We start from the raw sequence: 21,765 nt of genomic DNA on the forward strand, positions 1-21,765 counted from the left end.
ATTATCATAGCACAACAGAGTGAGAATCAGTAAGCAAATAATAAGAGGTTTCATTTAAAAAGGCTCATGAGAGTCTTTTACTCTGACGACTATGGAAGCAAAGTGCATCCCAATTTGGAAAGCGACTTTTTCTACTATTTCTGTAGAGACATGAAGGGTTGCAGCAATATTTCATCAAGCGACCTTTGCTAATCCCATCTTCGCCTTTTTTTATTTTATCATCGAAGAAGAGGTCGTGATCATCAGTCGAATGGAATCAAATCAAATCCCAAGCCCATCCTAAGTACATGCATAATTTAATGATCATGTCTTCTTTCTTTCAAAGGGTGCCTCTGGTCCTAATTTTATATTCAGGGGGTGGGGGACGGCGTTCTTGAATCGGCTTTTGGACGTTTTCGTTATTGCTTTTTGTATTTTTTTTTTTTTTTTTTTTTTTTTTTTTTTCAATTTGATTTGAAAAGCAAAGTCCAGGGAATTTTTTAGTTGTTCAGAGCCTTGCGGGCAAAGTTGGGCAGGATGAACGAGGCACGGTGGATGTCCTGGTTGTAGTAGCGGCATAGACGCTCCTCCTCCTCACGGGACCACTTGCGGAGGGGCTCCTTGACGTTGAGGTTGGGGTCCTTGCTGCAGACCATGAAGCCGATCTGGCCGGAGGGGTAAGTGGGGATGGTGGTGTAGGCGTACTCAGCGACGGGGAAGACCTCCTTGCAGGCCTTGCGGAGGTTGCTGATCAGGGAGAGGTGGAGCCATTGGTTCTCAGCTGTGATGGAGAAGAAGAATATGTTAGCTGGTGTTTATAGTCGGGACTCTTTTTTTTTCATCTTTTTCTTTTTTTGTTAAAGGGGAGGAGGAGTTTGAGGAGGAGTTGGACATTGTGGTTCAATGGTGACTTTAAGGGGAACATGAAGATGAGAGACAGCAATATTGGTGCAAGCAGACAAAGGAAAGGCCACGAACAACCTTGCGTGGTGATGACACCTCCTTCACGGAGGGCGTCGCGCAGGAGCTCGAAGTAGGGCTTCTGGAACAGGCTCTCGGCGGGACCCTCAGGGTCAGAGCTGTCGGTGATGATGACATCGAACTCGTTCTTCTTGTCCGCGAGGAACTTGAAGCCGTCGCCGACGTGGACCTTGACGTTGGGGTGCTGGAAGCCAATGCTCATGCCGGGCAGGTACTTCTTGGAGACACGGATGACGGCCTCGTCAATGTCGCAGAGAACGGCCTCCTCGACGGTGTCGTGCTTGACAACCTCACGGAGAACACCACCGTCACCACCACCGATGACGAGGACCTTCTTGGGGTTGGGGTGGGAGTTCATGGCCAGGTGAGTGATCATCTCCTGGTAGCTGTTTTCAGTGTCAACTGCTGTCAGTCATATGACACATCCAGTTTGTCTCCAGTGACAATTTAGATCCATCACGAAGTCTCAATTAAGCAATCCGAAGAAGAAGAAGAAGAAGAAGAAGAAGAGAAGACATACGAGAACTCATCACGCTCAGTGCACTGGATGACGTTGTCCAGGACCAGGACGGTGCCGTAGTCGCTGCTCTCGAAGACCAGAACATCCTGGTACTGGGACTTCTCGTGGTGGAGGATCTGGTTGACCTTGAGGGTCATGGCCTGGCCGGGCCACATGTCAGAGGTCTCGGAGAACCAGCCATCTATGAAACCAAAGGAAGAACGGGTCAGTATAGATTTCAGTATAGATCGTCTATCTCCACGTCAATTGACGCTGGGGGATGTCAAGATACAAACCGCATCACCCGGCCTCCCCTATCAAGCGGAGACACGAGCGGTTACGGCAGTTCAACAAGACACGCTCCGGGGAATCCATCTGCTTTACCTTTGATGGTGGGGTGGGTGAGTTCGCTCATTGTGGGGAGAATTGATCGAAAAGAACGGGATTGCAAGAAGAGAGATGAAGCACGAGACCGCAGATACGGAGAGAAGACAGACGATCGAAGGGTATAAGAAGTTGGCGACAAAGATAGACGGCCTAGCATGAAATTTTTCGAGATTTTTCTCTCTCTTTTTTTTTTTTTCCCACCTCTGGGCTCTTTTGGATTTACCCCTCCGCACATCCAGCGGCCAGTGGGGATTTTCAGGCAGAGAAGGCGGCACCGTCGCTTCTGGGCCGAAACTCAACCCCGCCGACTTCAATCAATCCATGCATTATTTGGCTGCCTTCGTTTTGCTGCCAATTCACTGCGAGTTGACTGGGATGTTTCGGATATTCCCTCCTGGTGGGCATTCATTCATCCAGGTCTGCTGGACAGGGACATGGTGATTAATGCCCTGCACGACATGCCAGAAGCACTGCTTTGATGCGCTGGTGATACCCTTCCTGCTGCTGACCAAGTCGCTACAGTAGTAAAACAACACAAAGAAAAGGTTCTGGTAGAAGCCGTCGGAACCAAGGTGCTGAAACAGTCTCAACCGCTCCGAACCCAATCTTGACTCCGATGTTTGGATCCATGGCACGTTCTGCAGCAGTTTTAAAACGACTTTCGAGGCGGTTGGGCATCCGCACCGAATTTGGCAAGATTATCAGTGCACTTCAATCGCGGCCATTCTCGTCATTGATAACGGGTGCTCAGAGACTTTTCGATAGTAAAGGATTTCAGATGAGCCTGTTAGTCGACAAGTACGAGACCGGTTCTTTGTCTCTGTTTCTCAGTATCTTGCTGGACCCACACATATAACTACGACAGACGTTAAATACTGATAGGACCGCAGGATGGAAGATAGACGAAAATCAAGTCCCCTGATCCCTCGTAGGAGAAGGCTTCCTGTAATGCAACTCATCAATATACCTACGATTGGGTAGTTGCGTGAAGCTCGTACACGGGGCTCTTTGCCAAGTTTCTGAACCGGAACTGACTGCGGTGTCAACAAGGTAGTTTTACAGACAGCTATCTCCAGCATCTATGACTCCAGACTTAACAAAGGAAAACTGTGAGGATTGGTTTCGGATTGCCTTCTAGTACTGTACAGCGCGACCACGAAAGGACTTCCCAAAACGGAAGTGAACAACACGTGACTGTCCACAGCCAATCACGACCCCCCGAACTGCGTTTACTCAGATTCACCCTCGGCCTGACGACCAGGCTTGGAGTTGAGGTACTCGTTCCTAGAAAAAAAGCAAGATTCATATCAGTTCCATGCCCAATGCCAACCGGTGGTGCGTTTCGCGCTCGTCAGGAGCGGAATGCAAGGCTTTTCGCGTACCTCTCAATGGCCCAGTTCATGGTAGCGTAGGCGATAATGAAGGGAGGGGCGACGTAGAGGACCTGGTGGCGGAATCGGCGCCAGACGTTGAAGATAGCGGCGTGAGCAGCGCCGGCCATGGGCCTCTGTCGGTTGGCGGAGAGGGAATAGGTAATGATGTTCTTCTGAGGGGTCGTGCAGCCTGGATGTTGCAAATCAAGAGATTAGCGCCGTTCTTCAGGCCCTTCGAGCGCGGACAGCGTGGAAGTTATCCAGGCGAATTGTCATTGCCATTGAGGCTGCAATTGAAGCCCTCCCAACTCTTCCCATATAGCGATATATATCCCGTGTCGCCGGTGTTTCAACTCAGGTCGCGGAGGACTTACCGATGGCTCCCCAGTTACCTAGGAAACTGTAGATAGGAATCGTTAGCAAAGAGTTCAGCACGAACAGGTAGATAGAAGACCAATTGAGAGGCCTGTTTGGGTTGCACATCTCCATCACGGTTGCTTCCGGGCGACTGGAGAAGGGAACGAGGCAATCGGAAAAGGAACGGTGACTTACACTCCATGCTTGGGGTCCGCGCCGTGGTTACCCATTGTGACTGATTGAAGAACGAAAGTGACTGAAAGAGGAGAGAGACGCTACTGCGGTTCGTAAAGAGGACTGGCGTCGGCGTGGCACAGAGACAAGACGTTGTGATGAAAGACCGGGAGAGCGAAGGTCGAGTTCGGTTTGGGCGCAACATCCGGGCGCTAAGCCCGATCGGGACAGCATCGAGAAAAGCCCGTGATCAGCTCCGCCGCAACATCCAGAAGAGCCGCAGCAAGCAACGACGAACAGTCCCGATTTCCCCCTCATCTCTCAGCCAGTGACCATCTCGAGTTCCTGCAGCGATGGCGGCCAACGCTCTCTACAATGTCTACAAGTGGGTGATCCCCGCCACCGGTGGCGTCTGGCTCATCCAGAACTCCATGTACGATGTTAAGGGCGGTTCGCGCGCCGTCATCTTCGACCGGATGTCGGGTGTGCAGGAGAAGGTTGTCAACGAGGGTACACATTTCCTGGTTCCTTGGCTGCAGAAGGCAATCGTCTACGATGTGCGGACGAAGCCTCGAAACATCTCCACGACGACGGGGAGTAAGGACTTGCAGATGGTCAGCCTCACTCTGCGAGTGCTTCATCGACCAGAAGTTCCCAAGCTTCCTCAGATCTATCAGGTATGTTGTTTTCCTGTGTGACGGCATGTCTTTGGAATAAAAAGAAAACATCGAGGATTCGAGCTAACGCTCGATCCCAGTCCTATGGTACAGACTATGACGAGCGTGTTCTGCCTTCGATCGGAAACGAAGTCCTGAAAGCCATCGTCGCTCAATTCGACGCCGCCGAACTCATCACCCAGCGTGAAGCCGTCTCGAACCGCATCCGCACCGAGCTGATGCGCCGTGCGCAGCAGTTCAACATCGCCCTGGAGGACGTTTCCATCACGCACATGACCTTCGGCCGCGAGTTCACCCGTGCTGTCGAACAGAAGCAGATCGCACAGCAGGACGCCGAGCGGGCACGCTTCATCGTCGAGAAGGCTGAGCAGGAGCGTCAGGCCAACGTTATCCGCGCAGAGGGAGAGGCTGAGAGTGCCGACATCATCAGCAAGGCTGTTGCCAAGGCCGGAGATGGCCTGATCCAGATCCGTCGTATCGATGCCAGCAAGGAGATCGCCGCGACGTTGGCTCAGAACCCGAACGTTACCTACCTTCCAGGCGGAGAGAGCAAGGATGGTGGAAAGAGCACGAGTCTCCTGCTTGGTCTGCGGGGTTAGATTGGGGACTCTAGGATGATTGCGGTGGAGACTTGAAAATTATTAAAATGAGGACGCAGCGGGACCCTCTCGGATATGAGGAAAGATAATAAGGGAAAAGAAATATCCACGAAGATTATCATAAGCCTGTGTGCATTGGCTGTATGGGTTTCGGAAGACATGATACTGGGGATGTTACATTCTGTACCCCTAAGCGCTTTTAACCTCTTGTAGCAATATATTCCTCTTTACTCTTCTCAAGTGACTCATATACATCCAGAACAAACACTATCCAATCATGGATGGAGTTCAGGGGACTGATATACGACCTAATCCTAAATCAACCTCGCTTCTCTTTCCGATGAAGAGTTATTTTCTATCCAATGACCGGAGATCTTTCCCCCTCTTTCCCAATTGAAACAGATATACATATACACCAAAAAGTAACATCTATATAAAACCCCCAGAGTATCCCAATCCAAAACCCACCAAACAACAAAAAAGATTCACGTTTCCAAACGCTTATAAACATGAATCTGAAACCTCATATCCTCCAACCCAGCCCCCTCTCCAACAGCGTACCTCAACTTCGCTGCATCTCTTCGAAACCAGCGCGAATCCTGCGAGAGAACCTTATCCCACTTCCCTGCCGCAACAGAAAGAAGGGTATGATCCAGAAGGAATTTCATAGGATAGTTTCTCTGCTGTGGTTTATCTGGCTCTGACGACGATTCGGACTCGGGTTTAGTTGTTGAACTCTTGCTTTTCCCCAAAGTAACAGTAGAGTAACTGCCAGGACTATCAACCACGAGGAGAACAGTGCCTGGTTCGAGAAGGTCGGTGATTCGAAGGAGAAATGCGGTCGTTTTGGCCATGGATACGGAGAATAGTTCGTTTAATGTGAACATGAGTGTGACGAGGATGGTGTTTGAGTTGTTGTCTTTGTGAAGGATGCTTCGCAACTCAGCGTCGGAAAGAGTGAGGATGTCTGATTTCTGGAATGAGATGGAGAATAAGCTCCCTCTGTGAGAATCGTCCTGAGGGGGTAGTAGCGGTGCTGGATGGGCCTTTGAGCCCGGGATATCAGACGATCTGATAGTGGAGGATAAGCGGTTCACGACAGAAGACCAATCTGCGATATCGACTGCTGTGATTGAGATGTTGGGAATAGAAGAAACCTCGACTTGTAGAGACCTGCCTGGGTCTTCTTTCGTCAAGGTCATTTCTCCAACAGCGCTGGATATGGACTGTGCATCATCATCACCACCACCACCACCACCTTCCCCTCCATCTTTCTCAGCCTCAGTCCCATTACCCTGCCTTCCCAACTTCCCTCGCTCCTCCTCATCCATCAAATCCCTCCAAACACACGCAAGAGCAACAATCTCCGCTCCCGCGCCCCCTCCTATACACAGCACATGCCCATCCCTCCTCCTCCTCCTCCTCTTGACCACCACTTCACCCCCACTCATCCCCTCATCATCAACCTCTCTCTTCTTCTTGAACTCAAGAATCCCCGATCCCACAACCCCCCTAAAAATCCCCGCATACCCTAACGCCCTACTCGCGCTCCATCGTAGCGCATAAGCTCTCAATAACTCCTCATTCGCATCGGTGAACGCAGAGTCGAAATCTCGATTATATAAATGCGATTTGATGGTTTGGATGAGTGTTTTCATATCCAATTCTTCTTCTTTTTCTTCTCTTCCGTTTTCTTGTCCAGCATCATAACTTGAACGAAGTAATCCAGCTTTGAAAATATTCAAAAGTAACTGCTGTAATGAAATGGGGATTGTGATAGAGAGGTCTATTTTCTCTTCTTCCTTTTCGTTTCCGAGTCGTCGTTGTTGTTGTCTTTCTCCTTCTTGATGGTTTGCTCTGCGGGATGTCGTTGGAGTTTGCTTCTTCTGCTGCTTCTGCTTCCCTTCTTTGTTATTTGTATTAGAAGAGGTTCCTTTTCGAGGTGGGGCACGGCGTGGTGGACCCATTTTATATATATATATATATCGTTCTTATTTATTGATCTTTTTTTTTTTTCTTTTCGGTGGTTCAAACTTCATGACAAGACTTTTTTTTTTGGCGATTTGCCGTTTAGATTTTTGGCTCGGTCACTGTGGAGCTTAAATACTCTACACACCCCACATCCCGTAGTTAACTTAGATGCTCCAAGTAACTATGCTTTAGGTAGATGACACAGATATCGATCAATATACTGTAAATACAAACTTCTCTATCATTTCGATCGTGCATACACCCGGAATGTTCCTAATTGTTGTTTCGGTGCTGGATGAGATTATCCAGTTGATTTCTGGTGTTGTCGATACGCTACCTTTTATCTAAATCTCCCTCACTTATCCTACTGATAGATGCGCGATTAAATGTATACCGGTGACAACCACATTGTGGCTTTGCATTGCTATGTCTGTGGAAGTATATCCCAAGAAACCCCTCAAGGAAGATGCTCCAGCCGCTTAGAAAGAGGCGAAGATTGAAAATAAAAAGATTCCCGCCGCTGGCTCCTAAACTCTCGACAGAAATGGGCCCTGACAGAAAAAAAAGACCTCCCGGAATGAAACCTCGGGGGAGAAAATGAAAAAGAGAAATAAAAAGAAGACCGAGGCTCTGGTGGAACGAACGTGGCGAAGGTAGATACAATGCTAAACTCGAACAATCAATGGACATGTTAACATCTGTTCACGCTAACAAAGAGGGGACATCAACGAGAGAAGGCGAAGAGAATAAGAGTCCAGACACCTGAAGTCATAAATAGACAGACCGAAAAGAGAAAACGCATATAAATGTTCAAACAAGAGGGTTCAATAAAAAATACGCCCATCCTGATCAAGTAAAAGAGAAATTAAATCAGTCAACATCGGCCACTGAGCATATGTACAGATGGCGAATGAAGAAACAACGTTTTATGTGAAGATGGAGGAGAGAGCCGAGATCCGAGAGTAATAAATAAGGAAAATGCGTTTCCATAAATCAATATCCCATCCGCCATGGTATCGTGCCGTACAAGGTTGCGCCGAAAACATCAGACCAGAAAAAAGAGAAAAAGCAGCAGCAAGAGCATGATCAGAAACGGTGAGGACCCTCTCTAATCTCCATTTGTCCTGTGCTTATCCTTTTCTCTGATTTTCCAGAAATGCATCAGCCGGCTGATCCTATGACCTTTCTTTTTCAGCTTCTCGGTTTCATCACCAGACGCCTTCATTTCGTAACTGAGCTTGCTCTTCTCCCCGTGCGAACCGACGACCAGCTTCGAAAGGCTGGCCAGGCTTGACCGTTTCGTGGCGTTGGAACGGCTGGTGCGACGGGGCACAGGAGCAGAGTAAGACGCTGCGCGTTCGCCTCCAGGGCGGAAATTGAAGGTGGTAGAAAACCGCGGCAGGTTGCTGGTCATCGTAGACGTGCTGCTAGTCAAGGATGGGACATCCTCGACCGAGCCATGCGGGTATTCGACTTGAGGATCGTTACTGTACAGCGAATGGGATATATTGCGGTCGGTCATCGACGAGGCGGTTGCGGAACGGGGAGCTTCAGACGGATCGGGAGAGGGAAAAGCTGAATTCACTCGAGCGTCTCCTGGTAGTGACAGATGAGGGATGTTAAACGCCAAGTCAGCGGACGAGGTGTCAGGCCGCTTATCAGCCGGGACAAAACGAGGAGACACATCCGGACTATCAAACTTGCGGTGATAAGCGTCATGGGGAACGATCTCAACCGAAGATTTCCGGGCGAAGGGCGATGACATAGTCACATCATCCTGAGCTTTTACACTCTCATCTCGGGTCTCAAAGTCGTCTCTCGGGCGTGAGGAAGTGGAGTGAGAGGATAAGACATCATTTGGCACCGAAAGCCGAATCCCCAAGCCTTGGTCGTGAACGGATGTGCTGCTATCTGCTGCGACTGGCGTGACGGTAGCTGAAGTATCGTTGCTAGAGGACTCGTCGGCGGGCTTTTCAGCCACATCAGACTGACCAACTTCCTTAAGAGCTGGCACCTGCTCTCCTCCTGGAGATTGGTTGCCAGCAAGGAAGGCATCCTCTTCTTCTTCGTAGAACACGTCTGGAACTGGCATGGCAGGATTAGCACCAGCCAAGCGAGCAGTAGCCAAGAAACTTCGGTCAAATGGAGGCATCTCAGGGGCGCTTTCTGCACGTCGATGATAGCGCATCTCAGGTCCAACAAACTCGCCGCGTCGACCACCACTGTACATGCGCCTGGTAGCAACCGAGAAGGAACTACCAGCAACACGGTCAGAGCTCATCTCCGGGGTGTTGAACGGACCCAGAGCGGCATCCAGGTCGATAACCGGGCTAAACATGTCATTGTCTACATTTTGTTCGTAGAAGCTCTTCGGTTTCCATGCACTCTCCAGCGACGAGGCATCAGTGTTCAAGGGAGGAAGAGGCGGTCGAGGAGAGGTAGGATTAGTAGGGGTCCTGATAATGACAGTGTTATCTTCATCAAAGTCGACTTCGGCCAATGATCCGACCTCTGAGTTTGTCCGAATGAGGATGGGCCGCGGGGGAGGTGACTTGGTGGTGGGTGATTTCTTTGAGTGATGTTTCTTGCCCTTGCCCCTGGTGAGAATGGCGCCAGCCCACGACCGCACCTTTTTCTGCCGTTTCTGAGCCTTGCTGCGGAGGTGAGATTTGTGCTTGGACTTGGATTCGTCCTCCACGGTAGTGTCGGATGAGTCGCTGTCTGAAGAAGCCCGGGAGGAACCGGCCCCCTCATTGGCAGCATCCCAGTTGTCCCTCTCCAGGTTCGGAGACTGGATATCTGAGAATGACGCACGGCGGGACGGTGGAGCAGCGGCTGATACAGGGCGTCTCCATGCATTTTCCGAAGATCCGCCAGCCCCAAACTGAAACAAGGCCAGAGAGGAGTCTGCCGTCTTCGGTCTCGGTCTGAGCGGCTGGTTGGGAGAGTTCTTTGTCGTGGATATGGAAGCGTCACTGATGACAGTTTGAGTCGGTCGAATCGTCGTTAGGCTGCTGGAGGTCTCTGCGGAAATGGTTGACAGGGGGCGTGGAGCAGCGGTGGGCCTCTCCGCAGACTCAAGTTTCTCAGTCGACCCCGACTGCTCTTCTACCTTGGCAGGAGAAGCCGGAGGGGTCGACTGACGCGGGCTGGGGACAGAACAGGATGTTGGCCGGGCCATTTCATCACACAGGTCGTGCTGTTGCTTCATGTCGGCCGGGGTCGAGGGAGCACTGCCCACGAGGGGCATGCCCGGAAAGGCCTTGGTGATGGCAGTCAGATCCATGCTGGAGACCGCTGCTGAGCGGCGATGAGCATGACCACGTCTCCCTGGTCCAGCACCACTGAGACCGGGGCCTGGAAGGGGCAGTGTCGTTGAGCCAGTGCTGTTGTCCGTTTTGCCTGGAGGACTCGACCCTAAGCCGGAACCGCCAACGGGATTGAACTCCGTGGCCCGACGACGGTGCCCGCCAGCGCGTGCATGCGCCGGCATCGCAGACGTCGATGCCGTCGGAGCGTGACCATTGCCCGGGTTGAACGAGAAGGCAGGCAGCGGGGGCGGAGCAGACGATTCATCCTCCCTGGCCGTGGACGGGGCATCCGGTTCTCGAGCGGGGAAGACGAAAGGCGGATTAGGCAGAGGCGCAGGTACGGCCAAATGATTATGTCTGAGATTCGACGTATGCGCATTGCTCAGCTGTTCCGTCAGCGCTGAGATGGGGCGCTGAGAGAGTGAAATCGAAGCCATGGCGACAATGCAGCGATATTCGTTTGTGAGCGTTGGTGTCTCGAGATCAGCTGGGCAACCGTAATCGTTCCTTTTGTTCTTTTTTTTTTGTAAATCGTCCTCCTAGGGATCCAGACGCACCAGGCCTCCAGACCACTGCAACTTCCCGACGGGCGGACGTGGGAAAGTTCAACTCTGGCTGGAGGCCTTTAATCTCTCACTGCTGGCATTTGACACTGGGAGCTGTTTCCCAACCGTGATGACCGTCTTCTTCTTCCCGATCGTATCTGGCAGTTGTCTCGTCTCGTGGGTGGTTCGTTATATCCTAGAGGGACGGTCGGTTAGGCGATGAGATGGGGAGGAAGACGGTCGGGAAAAGGCGGTTGTCGGAGTCGGGAGGGAGCTGTAAGGAGCGGACGGCCACGAAGACGGGCCAAAGAGGCGAGGAAGGAGGGAGATGAAGGGAGAAAAAGCAGCAGCAGCGGGGATAGCTGGAGGAGGAGGGAAAAGAAGATGAAGAAAGATGAAGCTGGAAGGAATAAAGAAACTGGCCACGACGTGGAGGCGAGCGAACAGGCAGTGATGGTTGTTTTGAGGGTGGAGGGAAAGGATGGAGCCGGGCTGGGTGGCTGGGGACAGGCTGATTGGCTGCGGCCACGCGGTGCGGAGGCCGTTCCTTTTTTCGCCTTTTTGCTTGTTCGCTAGAAGAGAGTCAACTATTTGATTAGTTGATTAATTAATTTATTAATTAATCGGCAGTAAGGAAGATGGCAGAGAGAGTATTGTTATTTTTTAATTATTATTATTGTTAGGGGGTTGTATTATTTTCTTGTTCTGGCGTGGTGCAGGGATAACTAACTAGGGTGCAGGAATCATCATAATCAGAATGATAACCAGCTGCTAAGCTATCTATCTGGCTCACTTTCTCTTCCTACCTAATCTCTCTCTCACCCTCTCTCTCTCGCTCTCTCTCTCTCTGCAGGCGGATTACGCGGGAAGGCAGCAGCCATTTTGTGATCTCCGGACGTCATGACCCGCGAGTGTGCCGTGTAATACTAATAACCAACTAAGTTATCCTTTCCGTCTTCTCCATCTGTATTTAGTTACTCTATCTACTCTAGTAACTAGTATCTCCATCGCCATCTCCAGTTCTTCTTCTTTTTATTTCTTTTCTTCTTTACTTCTTTTCTTTTCTTTCCTCTCTCTCTCTCTCTCTGTCTCTCTCAACTTCTCAACTTTCTTCTGTCTCCCCCAAAGACCCGCTTTTTCGATCCACCTGACCGGCGCCAAGGCTGCATGTGCGCTAGTGCCGTGTCCAGATCCGCCAATCACATCGCCTGCTGGCTCATCGAAATCTCGCTTGTCTCAGGAGTTCCGTCGACGGTCGCCCCCCCTCTCGGCCTGCTTTGCTCTCTGCTCTCGCTCTCTCGTCGGCAGTTTGAGTCTGAGTCCTGTTGAGAGTCACAGCAACCGACATGTTTCTACTCGAGAGGATGGTAGAGGAGGCAGCCTTGATGCATGTCGCCTATCTTGTCGTGACTACTCTACGCAGGGGAAGGGTAGATAGCTAACTTAGGATGCATTAGGGTCCAGTTCGTACTCGAACTCGTAATAGTAGTACCATACCATAGACTACCCCGTAATCCAGAGATAAGACACGACACACGACACACGACACAGCACGACAGATAGATACTCGAAATGGCCTGAAACACGACTCACCGCAGTCGAGTAACATACCTGAAAAGAGACACAGATCCACTGTGTTTTTTTTCTGTACTGTACTAACTATACTATAATTACCATAGAAGAAAGAAATAATAGTGAATAGTTAATACAATAATAATACTAGAGAACTAATAATAATAATCCTCAGCAAAAAAGGCCCCAGCAAAAGCGGAGAATATCTAGGACCCCCGTCGTGTCAATGGACAATCCTCATTTCGTCTGTCTCTCCCTTTTCTGTCCGGCTGCGAAGTCAACTAGTAGTACCATAAACCCAGCACGAGCCAAACCCTGGAGAGATCCGTCTCTCTGCGCCACCCCGACCCGTTCAAGGTTCACCTAACAATCCATCTAGCTGGGCAACAAGACTCTCTCTCTTATCTCTATTTCCCGTTTTCTCTCTCTCGCTTCCTTATCTCCCCATCATCACTGCAGGGAAAGACAAAAATAAATAAATAACAAAACCTGACACAGAAAAGAATAACCTACAATCCTGAAATGATGGTGCCTGAGGAAGAGACACAGGACGCGATGGCCGACCGTTCACCAGACTAGATCGCTAGTCAGGTCTCTAGTCAGGAACAAGAGTCTAATAATAATAATAATAATAATAAGACCAGCAACACTACTAACTAACTCGCCCGTATCCACGTAAACTAATTTAAACCCGATATTACCGCCCTGTACTCTTGGCGTAAGATTTCAGGGACTGCTTCGAGTTTGGGATTCATTATTATTATTAGTTAATCTTCATTTTATCCAGGCAGCGCAATAACAATAACAATAAAAATAAAATAAAAATAAAAATAAAAATCGACAACGAATGCTGGGGTGAGGTAGATAACTTAATCACACGAGGCTGGCTGCGTTTTCTCGCTACATGGCCTTTTTGAGTTCAACGCCCACGGCCATCCCCGAGGTTCCAGGCCCGTTAGAGGCGTCGCTGCAACATTCCAAAACGATAAAGATAAATCAACTACCTTATGCTCATGCTAAGTTAACTGTTGCGGGAAGAGCCCCTAAGTCACGGATATGCATTATAATAACCAGCAACTAACTAGTAATAATACTTCTTATGCAAAAAGTCCTTCTTGTACAACAATTTCCGTAGCATTTCTCCATAATAATGATTCTTAATTAGTTACTACATGGCATCACTGTATTCCGGAGTCCGAGGTCCGCATGCTGTTTAACCCAGGCTACATGTCTAGTACGGAAATATCATTGATTCTCTCTCTAAGCCAATCGAGTCGAGCTCTGGCTCAAAAGAGATTAGTGTAGAGCGGCCTTGTACTATCAATGCACAGTACTCGTAACACTCTATCTATAATTATCCAAGCCTTTCCTCTCTCTTCCTTGACTTGATGCTATGTAGTCGACTAACGGCAAGTTAACCTGTCCCTTTCCTTATCCGTATAATTCGTATTGACCATCTAAGTTAACTACGTACAGGTCTACGACAAATACGAAGTAGACTAGACTACGAAGTACACTAACTCCCCTCCCCTCTAGTCTCGTCTAACCTCCAGCGCCGTCTCTCCATCTCCCCCAGATGGCCCATGTGCCGTCAGATCGACCGTCTTTTCCTCACTCGACGAACAAATGGGGGCGCCTCGTACGTCAGAGCGGTTGGAGTCTGTTGTTTCACCCTGTGTTACGACCACCTGTTGATCAGGGAACGGTGCCGGTTGCGCAATCGACGATCATGCTCTGTCGCGGAGGGAGGGGAAACGGAAGAGAGAGGGGGGGGGTGTCTTTGCTCTAGATAGCTCTCCCGTTCTTTAGTTAGTGACGCGGGATTTTACTTGGATAGCATACGGGGTACGGATACACAGTGCACTAAGTACTAGTTACACAGTTCAGATTCACCTATGACCTGTCTATCTTATTCTATCGCCCCGTCTATCCCGTCCTGATTTTCTATTTTTGAAATCAAGATACTCCCGACCCGGGCGGACTCCGGAGAAATAAGCAAATAAGCATGAAATCATGAAAGCGGGATGACACGAGATCATCATATGAGATGAACCTACCTATCCGCCAACCAGTCGTGAGAATAATGATCAACTAACTAATCAGCCTTCCGTTCCGCACGGACAGTGTTCAACTTGTCCAGTCTCCAAGGCATCTCACCAGATAGCCTTCGAGGGCCTGATGTTCTCCATATCTTAGTCTACACAGCCCATCACGAATATCCAATCCTCCGCGTTGCAGAAAGAACAACAAAAGCCGCTGCGGTTCATTCTGTGCCATGTGACTTGAAACCCAGGTTTCCATTTCCACGACTGCAGAATCTTGAGGTGGAATGTACTGTAATTTGGTAGCTGGCTCTGTCTATTCATCGTATCCTCTTCCTATTCCTCCCCCATTCGCATGGTGAAGTCCTCCCGGTCCGTACATTCTTTCGTATTCACGCTGGGAAGGGAGTATTCATTCCTGTCCAACCCCGATTTCTTATCTGCCCTCCTCCTCGGGCATAAAAAGATGTCTCTGTCGCCTTCCTCTACTCTTCATTATATACTGGATTCGAATTTGATATACAGTTACGTGATTGCGGATAGCGCTCCGCCGCAGGTACCTAGTATAACTTCATAATTTGTACCATCCCGTAATAGCCGGCGAAAGAGCCCCTCTATTCGAAGACAAGCATTTCTTCTTTTTGCGACCTGACCTTTCCACACCCTGATCGCGACTCTAAGTGTACAATCTTTTTAGACGACTGGTATAAAGTCTAGAGGCTGGCGGGTGAAACAGCCCTAGGTTCTCTAAAGCCAGGTGCATTGGATCAGATTCTTGATGATATTCTTGATAAAATCGGTTCCAAAACTACTGCACAAGAACTGCGACAACGATCCATTATAGATGGATTCCGCGATGGCCCCCATATCTCTGGCTGGTGGGCCAAATGGGATACGGATGGTGGGATAACACCGTGTCTTGCTCGCGCAGTATGGGAGCAATCCATACCATCTGATCGATAAAGAGGGCATGCATCCCGAGCAAAACCCAGACACGCTCATGGACTACACCATTATGCACGTATCTGAGCTGGCGATAACGAGATTTAAGGATATAGACCTTAGAGAGGCACTGAACCAACAGATACAGGAAGCACTAACCGACCCACCCTAAATTTTTCCATATAGATATATTTTGAATACAAGACCTCTATTTTGGATTCAGGATACCTTTTGATTTTAATCATGCCATCTTTCTCTCCCGCCAGAAACTTTTCAAGAATCACGCCTGTCGACATATCGCTCGCAAAAAGAAGCAAAAGCGAGCATTCGAGCTGGATAATGAACCAACTACGATTCATACGATACCGCAAATTTTCTGATGTCCCACCGCACACGTGGTGATAGAGTCAAAGAGTACAATCCTACCAGACCATGTAGTCCCATATAAGGAAAGGCATTTTACATCTGAGTATGTTCAGCCATTGTCTCATGTTGCTATGGAAGTCGTTCGATTTTCTTTCTGATACTCTATTCCATTTAGTTACATTAATCTTATCTCCGATATGCAAGAAAACGGTCTTCTCTATGCAGAGGATCACGACGGACGCAAGAGACTGTGCATCCCGCAAGCGGTATTGCCCGAAATTCTACGGCTTGCCCACGGTGACGCCGGTCACCCAGACTTCGAACGAACTCTCAAGCGCTTGGACGGCCTCATCATCTCACGTTGCAGCAAAAATCTCCGCAATTATATCAAATACTGTCCACAATGCATACTCAACAAGACGAGACGACACAAGCCTTACGGCTCACTGCAGCCTATACTCACGCCACCAATACCCTTCCATACAATCACAATTGACTACATTCTGGGCCTCCCCGAATCTGGTCAACTTGATTGTTGTATGTCTGTCACGAGTAAATTTACTAAACGCGTGACCTTCATCCCAGGCGCAGCCATATGGACCGCTGGACAATGGGCAGAAGCATTACTTGAACGGCTTCGCCTAGGAGATTGGGGTATCCCGCGAGCTATTATTTCGGATCGCGATAGAAAGTTCTTATCAGAACTATGGCGTTCGCTTTTCCGAGAGGACGTAGATCTACAGGTTCAAACCGAATTACACACATACAATTCCACTTTATCTCTCCAAGGGCGAAAGAAGTGGTAGGGAGACGTACTTTCGAACAATGCGAATCTGTCTACAATCTGTTTGATGATGTATTTGAATCCTCTGACTACATTACCGAGCTGCGTTGTCTGGCATGCTAAATCAACGATTGCGAATCACCGGACCCCAATTCTATACGACTGCGCCTATTGATGGAATAATATTGATCGAAGAGCTGATTTTTCGAGATGACATCGACATTCTTTACGACCCTCGAGTTTCTGCCCGCTGTCGTCGCATTGAGTGGCCGACCGCTGCCATCTCGATTCTTAGTTAATAATCCGAGTTCTGACTCCAGTATCAGACGCATGTTGTTTCTAACCGCTACAATGTCACGACTAGATCCCACGAGCTCTTTCGTGCCTATATGTTGGAGAGTAAGCGTGCGACGAGAAAGACAATCAAGATGGTCACCTTTCAGTCCAATAGTCAATAGATCAAGTATAAGCATAGATCCGATATTTTGTGAACTCCTGAAAGATTCCAATTATGCAGGCGAAGATCTCCATGGGAACCCAACTGTCGTTACGGCGGCCTATTGGGAGTTTTCTAAACAGTCTCAAAATGGAAGCACATACTGTCTGAATTGGTAGAGTGCGTAGATCATTGTTTTTTTTTTTTTTTTTTTTTCTGTATCAGATTCTGAGTACCCTTTTCTGTTCTGTTTTGTTTCGTTATCCTCTCCATCAGTACAATACAAGACACAATACGATGCACAAAACGTATGCAAGACATTGACCCATTTACTACTCCTGATGCCAAGGGAAATTTCTTTTTGTAGATTATTACGCCTCACTAGGTAGTACTATGTATCATTCGTGGTGAAACCGGAAAAGGGTCTGAATCTCCGGAAGATCCGGAGTTGTGGTTCCGAAAAAGCACTTCGTAGAGAATGGAGACCAATTCAACTTATGCAGGTCTTGTTCTAATTTATCCAAAACAAATAATTAACACGCGAGCGTCCACTACTCCGTACATGGTCGTCACTACGTGCGACAGACAATAATAAGGCTGACTGACGGGCTCAGCTCCGTGATGTCTTCGATTCCAAATCTGATCCAGCAGAGCTGAGGTCGAACAGGCTGCCACTAGCCAGCGAGGACTGTCCGCGCGGAACATAGAACCATGGATACGCCCGAATAGGCAATCGATAGTTAACTACTCTGTATGGTACACCAGCTAGCCACCACGATGGATCTCTCCCAGCCACTTTCTTCTTTTCCGTTGTGGAACCTTGACAATCCACCCGGATTCCGGGACTGAGTACGGAGTACGTATGGTAGAATTATTTCCTCGTACCTTGTGTCCCTTTTCGAGAAGCCTCGTTTCCGCCACATCGGAGACTCGGCAGATCCACCGTGCATGGGGCGATCCAGTGTACTCCGTATCGCGGAAGCGGCGTGGGACAGCATAGTCACGGATAGTCCGTACCATAATCGTGTGGCTGGTGGTGATCGAGCCAAGTCAATAATCAACATCTCGATCCATGGTTGGGTATAAATGAGTATCAAATTTCCGTTACCGAGCTAGCAATCCCGCCGGCTGCGTATGCACGTCGTAATTAACACTTGAACAATCGGAGCTGGAGCCGTGTTGCTTTTCCCCCGAGGCCATGCAGGATGGATGCGATGCGCACGTTGCGCTGTCGGGTAGGGATTCTGATATGTTTATTTTGGAGTTTCAGCTCATATACAAGGTACAGCCTGTTTGCTGTCCAGGAAACGCAGCGAGGAAGCATCGTGCTAGTCAGCCTGCGCGATGCAAAGTAGATCATCTAAGACACATAACCAACTAGTTAGTCACTGTATCGCATGACACATAGGATTAGGACCACTTTGAACTGATCAATTCGCTAGTGTCGACTTCCTGTATGCGATCGACATCCGACTTGGCGATCTTCTTTTTCGCGTCAACGGCAAGACCACCACACATGTCATTCACAGTATCCACTGAGAAGAATACATGTTAACAGACTATCAGATTCAATCAAGCTGGCAGCCAAGGAGCGATCCACGCAAGGAGGTGACGGAACAGAAACTGTACGGAGTATACCCGGGCCCGCAAGATACAACCCGTAGACGCGATCGATCTTGTATCCGCAAGTTCCCCCGCTTGTCTTGCCGTGCAGCCGTTCTGACTTCCCATGGAACAGTTCTCGCTGTGCAGTGTGGAGTGTCCGCAGAACAAACCCGCCTTACATGTTCTCGTAGTTCTTCCAAGCACGAAGTCGATAGAGCTGTCCCGTTTCGATAACTATAAGCAGCACGAACCTGTCCCTTATGCAAGGAGGTTCGTGTCTTACTCGTGATGTCGCGTTTTTGTCGGCTATTATTATTGATAAAGAAGTAAACAATGCCGGGGCATTGTCGTTTCAGGTGGCAACAAGAGGATGTATTTGGATATGAAGAGGGTCAATTGTCCGCTTATCTGGGCTGCGATTATTGCTTCTATGAAAATGAGGGCGTTCCTGGGCCGATTGTGGTCACTACCTCACTGTTACCCTGGTGAACAGTAGTGGTTGTTCCCGGTGGGATAGGAACCTCCAGATGCACCGTGTTGTTGGCAGCAGAGGACATCCCGTGTCTGCCATAATTTAGTAACTAGCAGGAATAGTCTCGATAAGCAGGATACTTAAGTATACTCACGTGAAGAACTTCCCCGCCATGCTCGCAACCTTTGTTTTGCGTCGAAACAAGATCTTTGCCCAAAACGATGACTGAACAGCCTAAGCGTAGAAAGAGAGATAGTGCAAAGGACCAACTGCTGCTCTGTATACTATCCTGTAGCTGCTAGCACGGCCACATCTAAATCCACGAAGACGGCCCTGAGGATACCGACCACTCCATGTGCTAGGAAGAACTGGCCGTCCCAAACGCAAACAGAGTCTCGATGGAAGTGTTGGCGTGAGTAAAACCACCGCCAACATGAGGAGCGGCCTTGATTGCACGATAGCCTGGTTCATATGTGAGATAACGCCCTATGCCTTCTCGAAACCAAGAGGCAATAGCATCCAGAGAATAATGGTTATGTGATCCCGTTGCCTTGCCCTCTTTTGTATACCCATCCCAGTTTTCCCATATAGTGGTTGCGCCGCTGTTGACCATGTGTAGTCATAACGGCCTCTCCTTCCTCGTGCACGTCGTTCAAGGAAGTTTATCAAACGACACATACTCACGTTTTGCATTCAAGAACCTTAGTTATATCTCCATAACGCTGATAAAGATTCTGGTATCATGACGCAAGAATATCGCCATCCACATAACGAGGAGACAGATCCCAATGTACTTGGAGTCGATCCTGAATGTATGGACATCTCGTTGTTGATAATCGGGTAAATAGCCCCATATGGAAACAGCTCAACTTGCAGGTTGCGAAGAAAGCGGCGGAGTTACGCTTGAACATCCATGAAAAGAGTTTCTGACCGAGGAAAGACTCGGGTATGTCACGTTGGACAGTCCGCAGGAGTATCCAGAAAACTAGAACGCATCTCCAAATCAATGGTGTATTAACAAAGTATGAGGATAATACATGCTTTATATTCTATATATTCTTCGAAATGAACAATTGACGCCCAGAGCATTTCAGTAATCAAAGAACCAAAAAGTATCTTGTAGTATACAGCCGTCATCTCGACTCGGATATGTCACATCATTGAGATCCCACCACCTGCGAACAGCAAAATCAATCTGTTTCCTCTCACAGGCATACTCTATACTATCGTGTATTTCTTCTTCGATCAAGAAATCAATGTATATCTCGATCTGGCTTAGTCGAGGCGTATAGGTCTGTTTGTTCCTCACGAGATCTTCCAGTTGCGAGACGAGGGCATGTCCTTGGTCACCGATGCATTCAGTAATACACAAGGTCTCGATAGATGGAGGCAACAGACTGGTCAACCGCTGCATGGGGACTATATGGGGATGACTGGTGGTCCTGGGCGACCATGAGAAAAGGTTCGGAAGACGGATATGGAGTTTTCTCAGGCGCGAGAAATCCTGGAATGATCCAATCCAGTCATTTTCTCTTTCATAGTATGGATAGCTGTAATCACCGTAATCTATCCAGAGCTCCTCGAGAGACCCCTTGGTAAGCGGGAGAGACCGGCGAAAGCAATCGGGACGGAAGCCAGCAGCAGGAGTGAATTCAGTATATCTAAGATATTTTATAGCTTTGCAGGACTTTATCAGGCCTAGCAGGCCGTCTTCGCTCATACCCGAGGATATATTAAGCTTGGTAATGGGCGATGACCCGGGTTGAAGTGAAAGTTCTTGGTCCGCTCCTCCTCCATGGACTGGCGGGAATGCGATCTGATGTCCACGGAGGGTTTGCAGAGCCGGCAATTTTGCGAACTGTGTGATATCGAATGCCACATACGAGCTATGAAAGACACCATCGCTATCATCCTCGTAATATTCGACATGCCATAGCGCCGTGATCTCGTTGAGAGTTGACAGTGGATCCCGAGTCGTGAATGGCCGCTGTCTATTTATAGCTCTTTCTAGCATTCGTGGTATGAACCTCGTCTTTGCTGAAAATACGAAGCGAAGCGACTTCAGATTAGACAGAGCGGGGAAAAGCAGTGCCAGCCATGCATCGCAATATCCTCCAGCGATGTCGATTTCCCATTCCTCCCGGTCCTCTGCTGAGATGGCGGCCGTATTCAAGGCCTCTCCGACGAGAACATCGTCATATTCAAGATCTGGATTTAGAGCACATGGCCCCACCCAGGTCAATTCGGTTTCCTGAAGCTCAAGGGAGAGATGGAGAACCGACCGCGCTAGGTGCGGACGTCGTAAGATTGTTTGAACAAATGATACAGCACGGCGAATCTCGCCCAGGCCGGCGTAATCGTGTGGAGCGACAGGCTCCCGATACAATTGAGGAAGCAGCAGATTATACAGATGGCGGCAAGTATATAAGAAATTAAGAAGATCATTTCGACTCCCAATGCTTTGTGAGATAAGGATGATGATCTCGGTGGGCAGCACCGATACTAGAGCCGGGGCAGCCATCCTGTTTTGGTAGGACGATGAGAAACGGCCAAGCGAATAGGCACCGCGCAGGTAGTACTGTCAACGCATAAACGCTAGACCACCGAGTTCGATTAGATGTTCATCTTCGTGGCCCAAGTCACATTAGTTTTCGTCTAGTCGATCCCGGTTTTAGGATGCGTCTTTGATTTGA

General features: G+C 49.0%; 9 protein-coding genes across 9 annotated transcripts; 2 read left to right on the plus strand and 7 right to left on the minus strand.

Moving 5' to 3' along the window:
- Positions 1 to 405: 405 nt before the first annotated feature.
- Positions 406 to 2,283, minus strand: C8Q69DRAFT_467529 (spermidine synthase). Its single transcript, XM_028630635.1, has 4 exons — positions 1,844 to 2,283; positions 1,481 to 1,661; positions 961 to 1,346; positions 406 to 760 (listed from the first exon to the last, which is right to left on the minus strand). Exons 1-4 carry the CDS (start codon positions 2,079 to 2,081, stop codon positions 480 to 482), a joined length of 1,086 nt encoding a protein of 361 aa, XP_028485450.1. The 5' UTR covers positions 2,082 to 2,283; the 3' UTR covers positions 406 to 479.
- Positions 2,009 to 2,994, plus strand: C8Q69DRAFT_267568 (hypothetical protein). The gene is made up of 3 exons (XM_028626760.1): positions 2,009 to 2,283; positions 2,369 to 2,644; positions 2,737 to 2,994. The coding sequence occupies exons 1-3, from the start codon at positions 2,168 to 2,170 to the stop codon at positions 2,825 to 2,827; spliced, it is 483 nt and encodes a 160-aa protein (XP_028485451.1). The 5' UTR covers positions 2,009 to 2,167; the 3' UTR covers positions 2,828 to 2,994.
- An 81-nt stretch (positions 2,995 to 3,075) lies between these two features.
- On the minus strand, positions 3,076 to 3,806 carry C8Q69DRAFT_507128 (putative ubiquinol-cytochrome C reductase complex subunit UcrQ; the record flags this gene model as incomplete). The annotated part of the gene is made up of 4 exons (XM_028632859.1): positions 3,076 to 3,130; positions 3,229 to 3,409; positions 3,594 to 3,619; positions 3,772 to 3,806. 4 exons carry the CDS (start codon positions 3,804 to 3,806, stop codon positions 3,076 to 3,078), a joined length of 297 nt encoding a protein of 98 aa, XP_028485452.1.
- A 297-nt stretch (positions 3,807 to 4,103) lies between these two features.
- C8Q69DRAFT_486706 (prohibitin) lies at positions 4,104 to 5,026 on the plus strand (the record flags this gene model as incomplete). Its single annotated transcript, XM_028631929.1, has 2 exons — positions 4,104 to 4,427; positions 4,508 to 5,026. 2 exons carry the CDS (start codon positions 4,104 to 4,106, stop codon positions 5,024 to 5,026), a joined length of 843 nt encoding a protein of 280 aa, XP_028485453.1.
- A 485-nt stretch (positions 5,027 to 5,511) lies between these two features.
- Positions 5,512 to 6,993, minus strand: C8Q69DRAFT_402476 (hypothetical protein; the record flags this gene model as incomplete). Its single annotated transcript, XM_028627964.1, has 2 exons — positions 5,512 to 6,241; positions 6,335 to 6,993. 2 exons carry the CDS (start codon positions 6,991 to 6,993, stop codon positions 5,512 to 5,514), a joined length of 1,389 nt encoding a protein of 462 aa, XP_028485454.1.
- Positions 6,994 to 7,237: 244 nt separating this feature from the next.
- Positions 7,238 to 7,896, minus strand: C8Q69DRAFT_267760 (hypothetical protein). The gene has a single exon (XM_028626762.1). The coding sequence runs from the start codon at positions 7,685 to 7,687 to the stop codon at positions 7,331 to 7,333; it is 357 nt and encodes a 118-aa protein (XP_028485455.1). The 5' UTR covers positions 7,688 to 7,896; the 3' UTR covers positions 7,238 to 7,330.
- A 209-nt stretch (positions 7,897 to 8,105) lies between these two features.
- On the minus strand, positions 8,106 to 10,745 carry C8Q69DRAFT_402082 (putative cell wall proline rich protein; the record flags this gene model as incomplete). Its single annotated transcript, XM_028627951.1, has 1 exon — positions 8,106 to 10,745. One exon carries the CDS (start codon positions 10,743 to 10,745, stop codon positions 8,106 to 8,108), a length of 2,640 nt encoding a protein of 879 aa, XP_028485456.1.
- A 6,860-nt stretch (positions 10,746 to 17,605) lies between these two features.
- C8Q69DRAFT_444700 (hypothetical protein) lies at positions 17,606 to 18,059 on the minus strand (the record flags this gene model as incomplete). Its single annotated transcript, XM_028629017.1, has 2 exons — positions 17,606 to 17,840; positions 17,881 to 18,059. The coding sequence occupies 2 exons, from the start codon at positions 18,057 to 18,059 to the stop codon at positions 17,606 to 17,608; spliced, it is 414 nt and encodes a 137-aa protein (XP_028485457.1).
- A 2,030-nt stretch (positions 18,060 to 20,089) lies between these two features.
- On the minus strand, positions 20,090 to 21,720 carry C8Q69DRAFT_267794 (hypothetical protein). The gene has a single exon (XM_028626763.1). The coding sequence runs from the start codon at positions 21,591 to 21,593 to the stop codon at positions 20,163 to 20,165; it is 1,431 nt and encodes a 476-aa protein (XP_028485458.1). The 5' UTR covers positions 21,594 to 21,720; the 3' UTR covers positions 20,090 to 20,162.
- Positions 21,721 to 21,765: the final 45 nt, after the last annotated feature.

Source organism: Paecilomyces variotii, assembly GCF_004022145.1.
Source record: "Paecilomyces variotii strain CBS 101075 chromosome Unknown C8Q69scaffold_5, whole genome shotgun sequence".
NCBI lineage: Eukaryota > Fungi > Ascomycota > Eurotiomycetes > Eurotiales > Thermoascaceae > Paecilomyces > Paecilomyces variotii.

Bases quoted from the DNA above. Each gene is read 5' to 3' on its own strand.
- C8Q69DRAFT_267568 (XM_028626760.1), top strand. From the start codon at position 2,168: ATGCATTATTTGGCTGCCTTCGTTTTGCTGCCAATTCACTGCGAGTTG. The intron at 2,284-2,368 runs GTGATTAATGCC...AAGTCGCTACAG, and splicing joins GTCTGCTGGACAGGGACATG to TAGTAAAACAACACAAAGAA. The intron at 2,645-2,736 runs GTACGAGACCGG...ATAGGACCGCAG, and splicing joins ATGAGCCTGTTAGTCGACAA to GATGGAAGATAGACGAAAAT.
- C8Q69DRAFT_267794 (XM_028626763.1), bottom strand. From the start codon at position 21,593: ATGGCTGCCCCGGCTCTAGTATCGGTGCTGCCCACCGAGATCATCATC.
- C8Q69DRAFT_467529 (XM_028630635.1), bottom strand. From the start codon at position 2,081: ATGTGCGGAGGGGTAAATCCAAAAGAGCCCAGAGGTGGGAAAAAAAAA. The intron at 1,662-1,843 runs GTAAAGCAGATG...TTGGTTTCATAG, and splicing joins CACCCACCCCACCATCAAAG to ATGGCTGGTTCTCCGAGACC. The intron at 1,347-1,480 runs GTATGTCTTCTC...CACTGAAAACAG, and splicing joins ACTGAGCGTGATGAGTTCTC to CTACCAGGAGATGATCACTC.
- C8Q69DRAFT_267760 (XM_028626762.1), bottom strand. From the start codon at position 7,687: ATGTCCATTGATTGTTCGAGTTTAGCATTGTATCTACCTTCGCCACGT.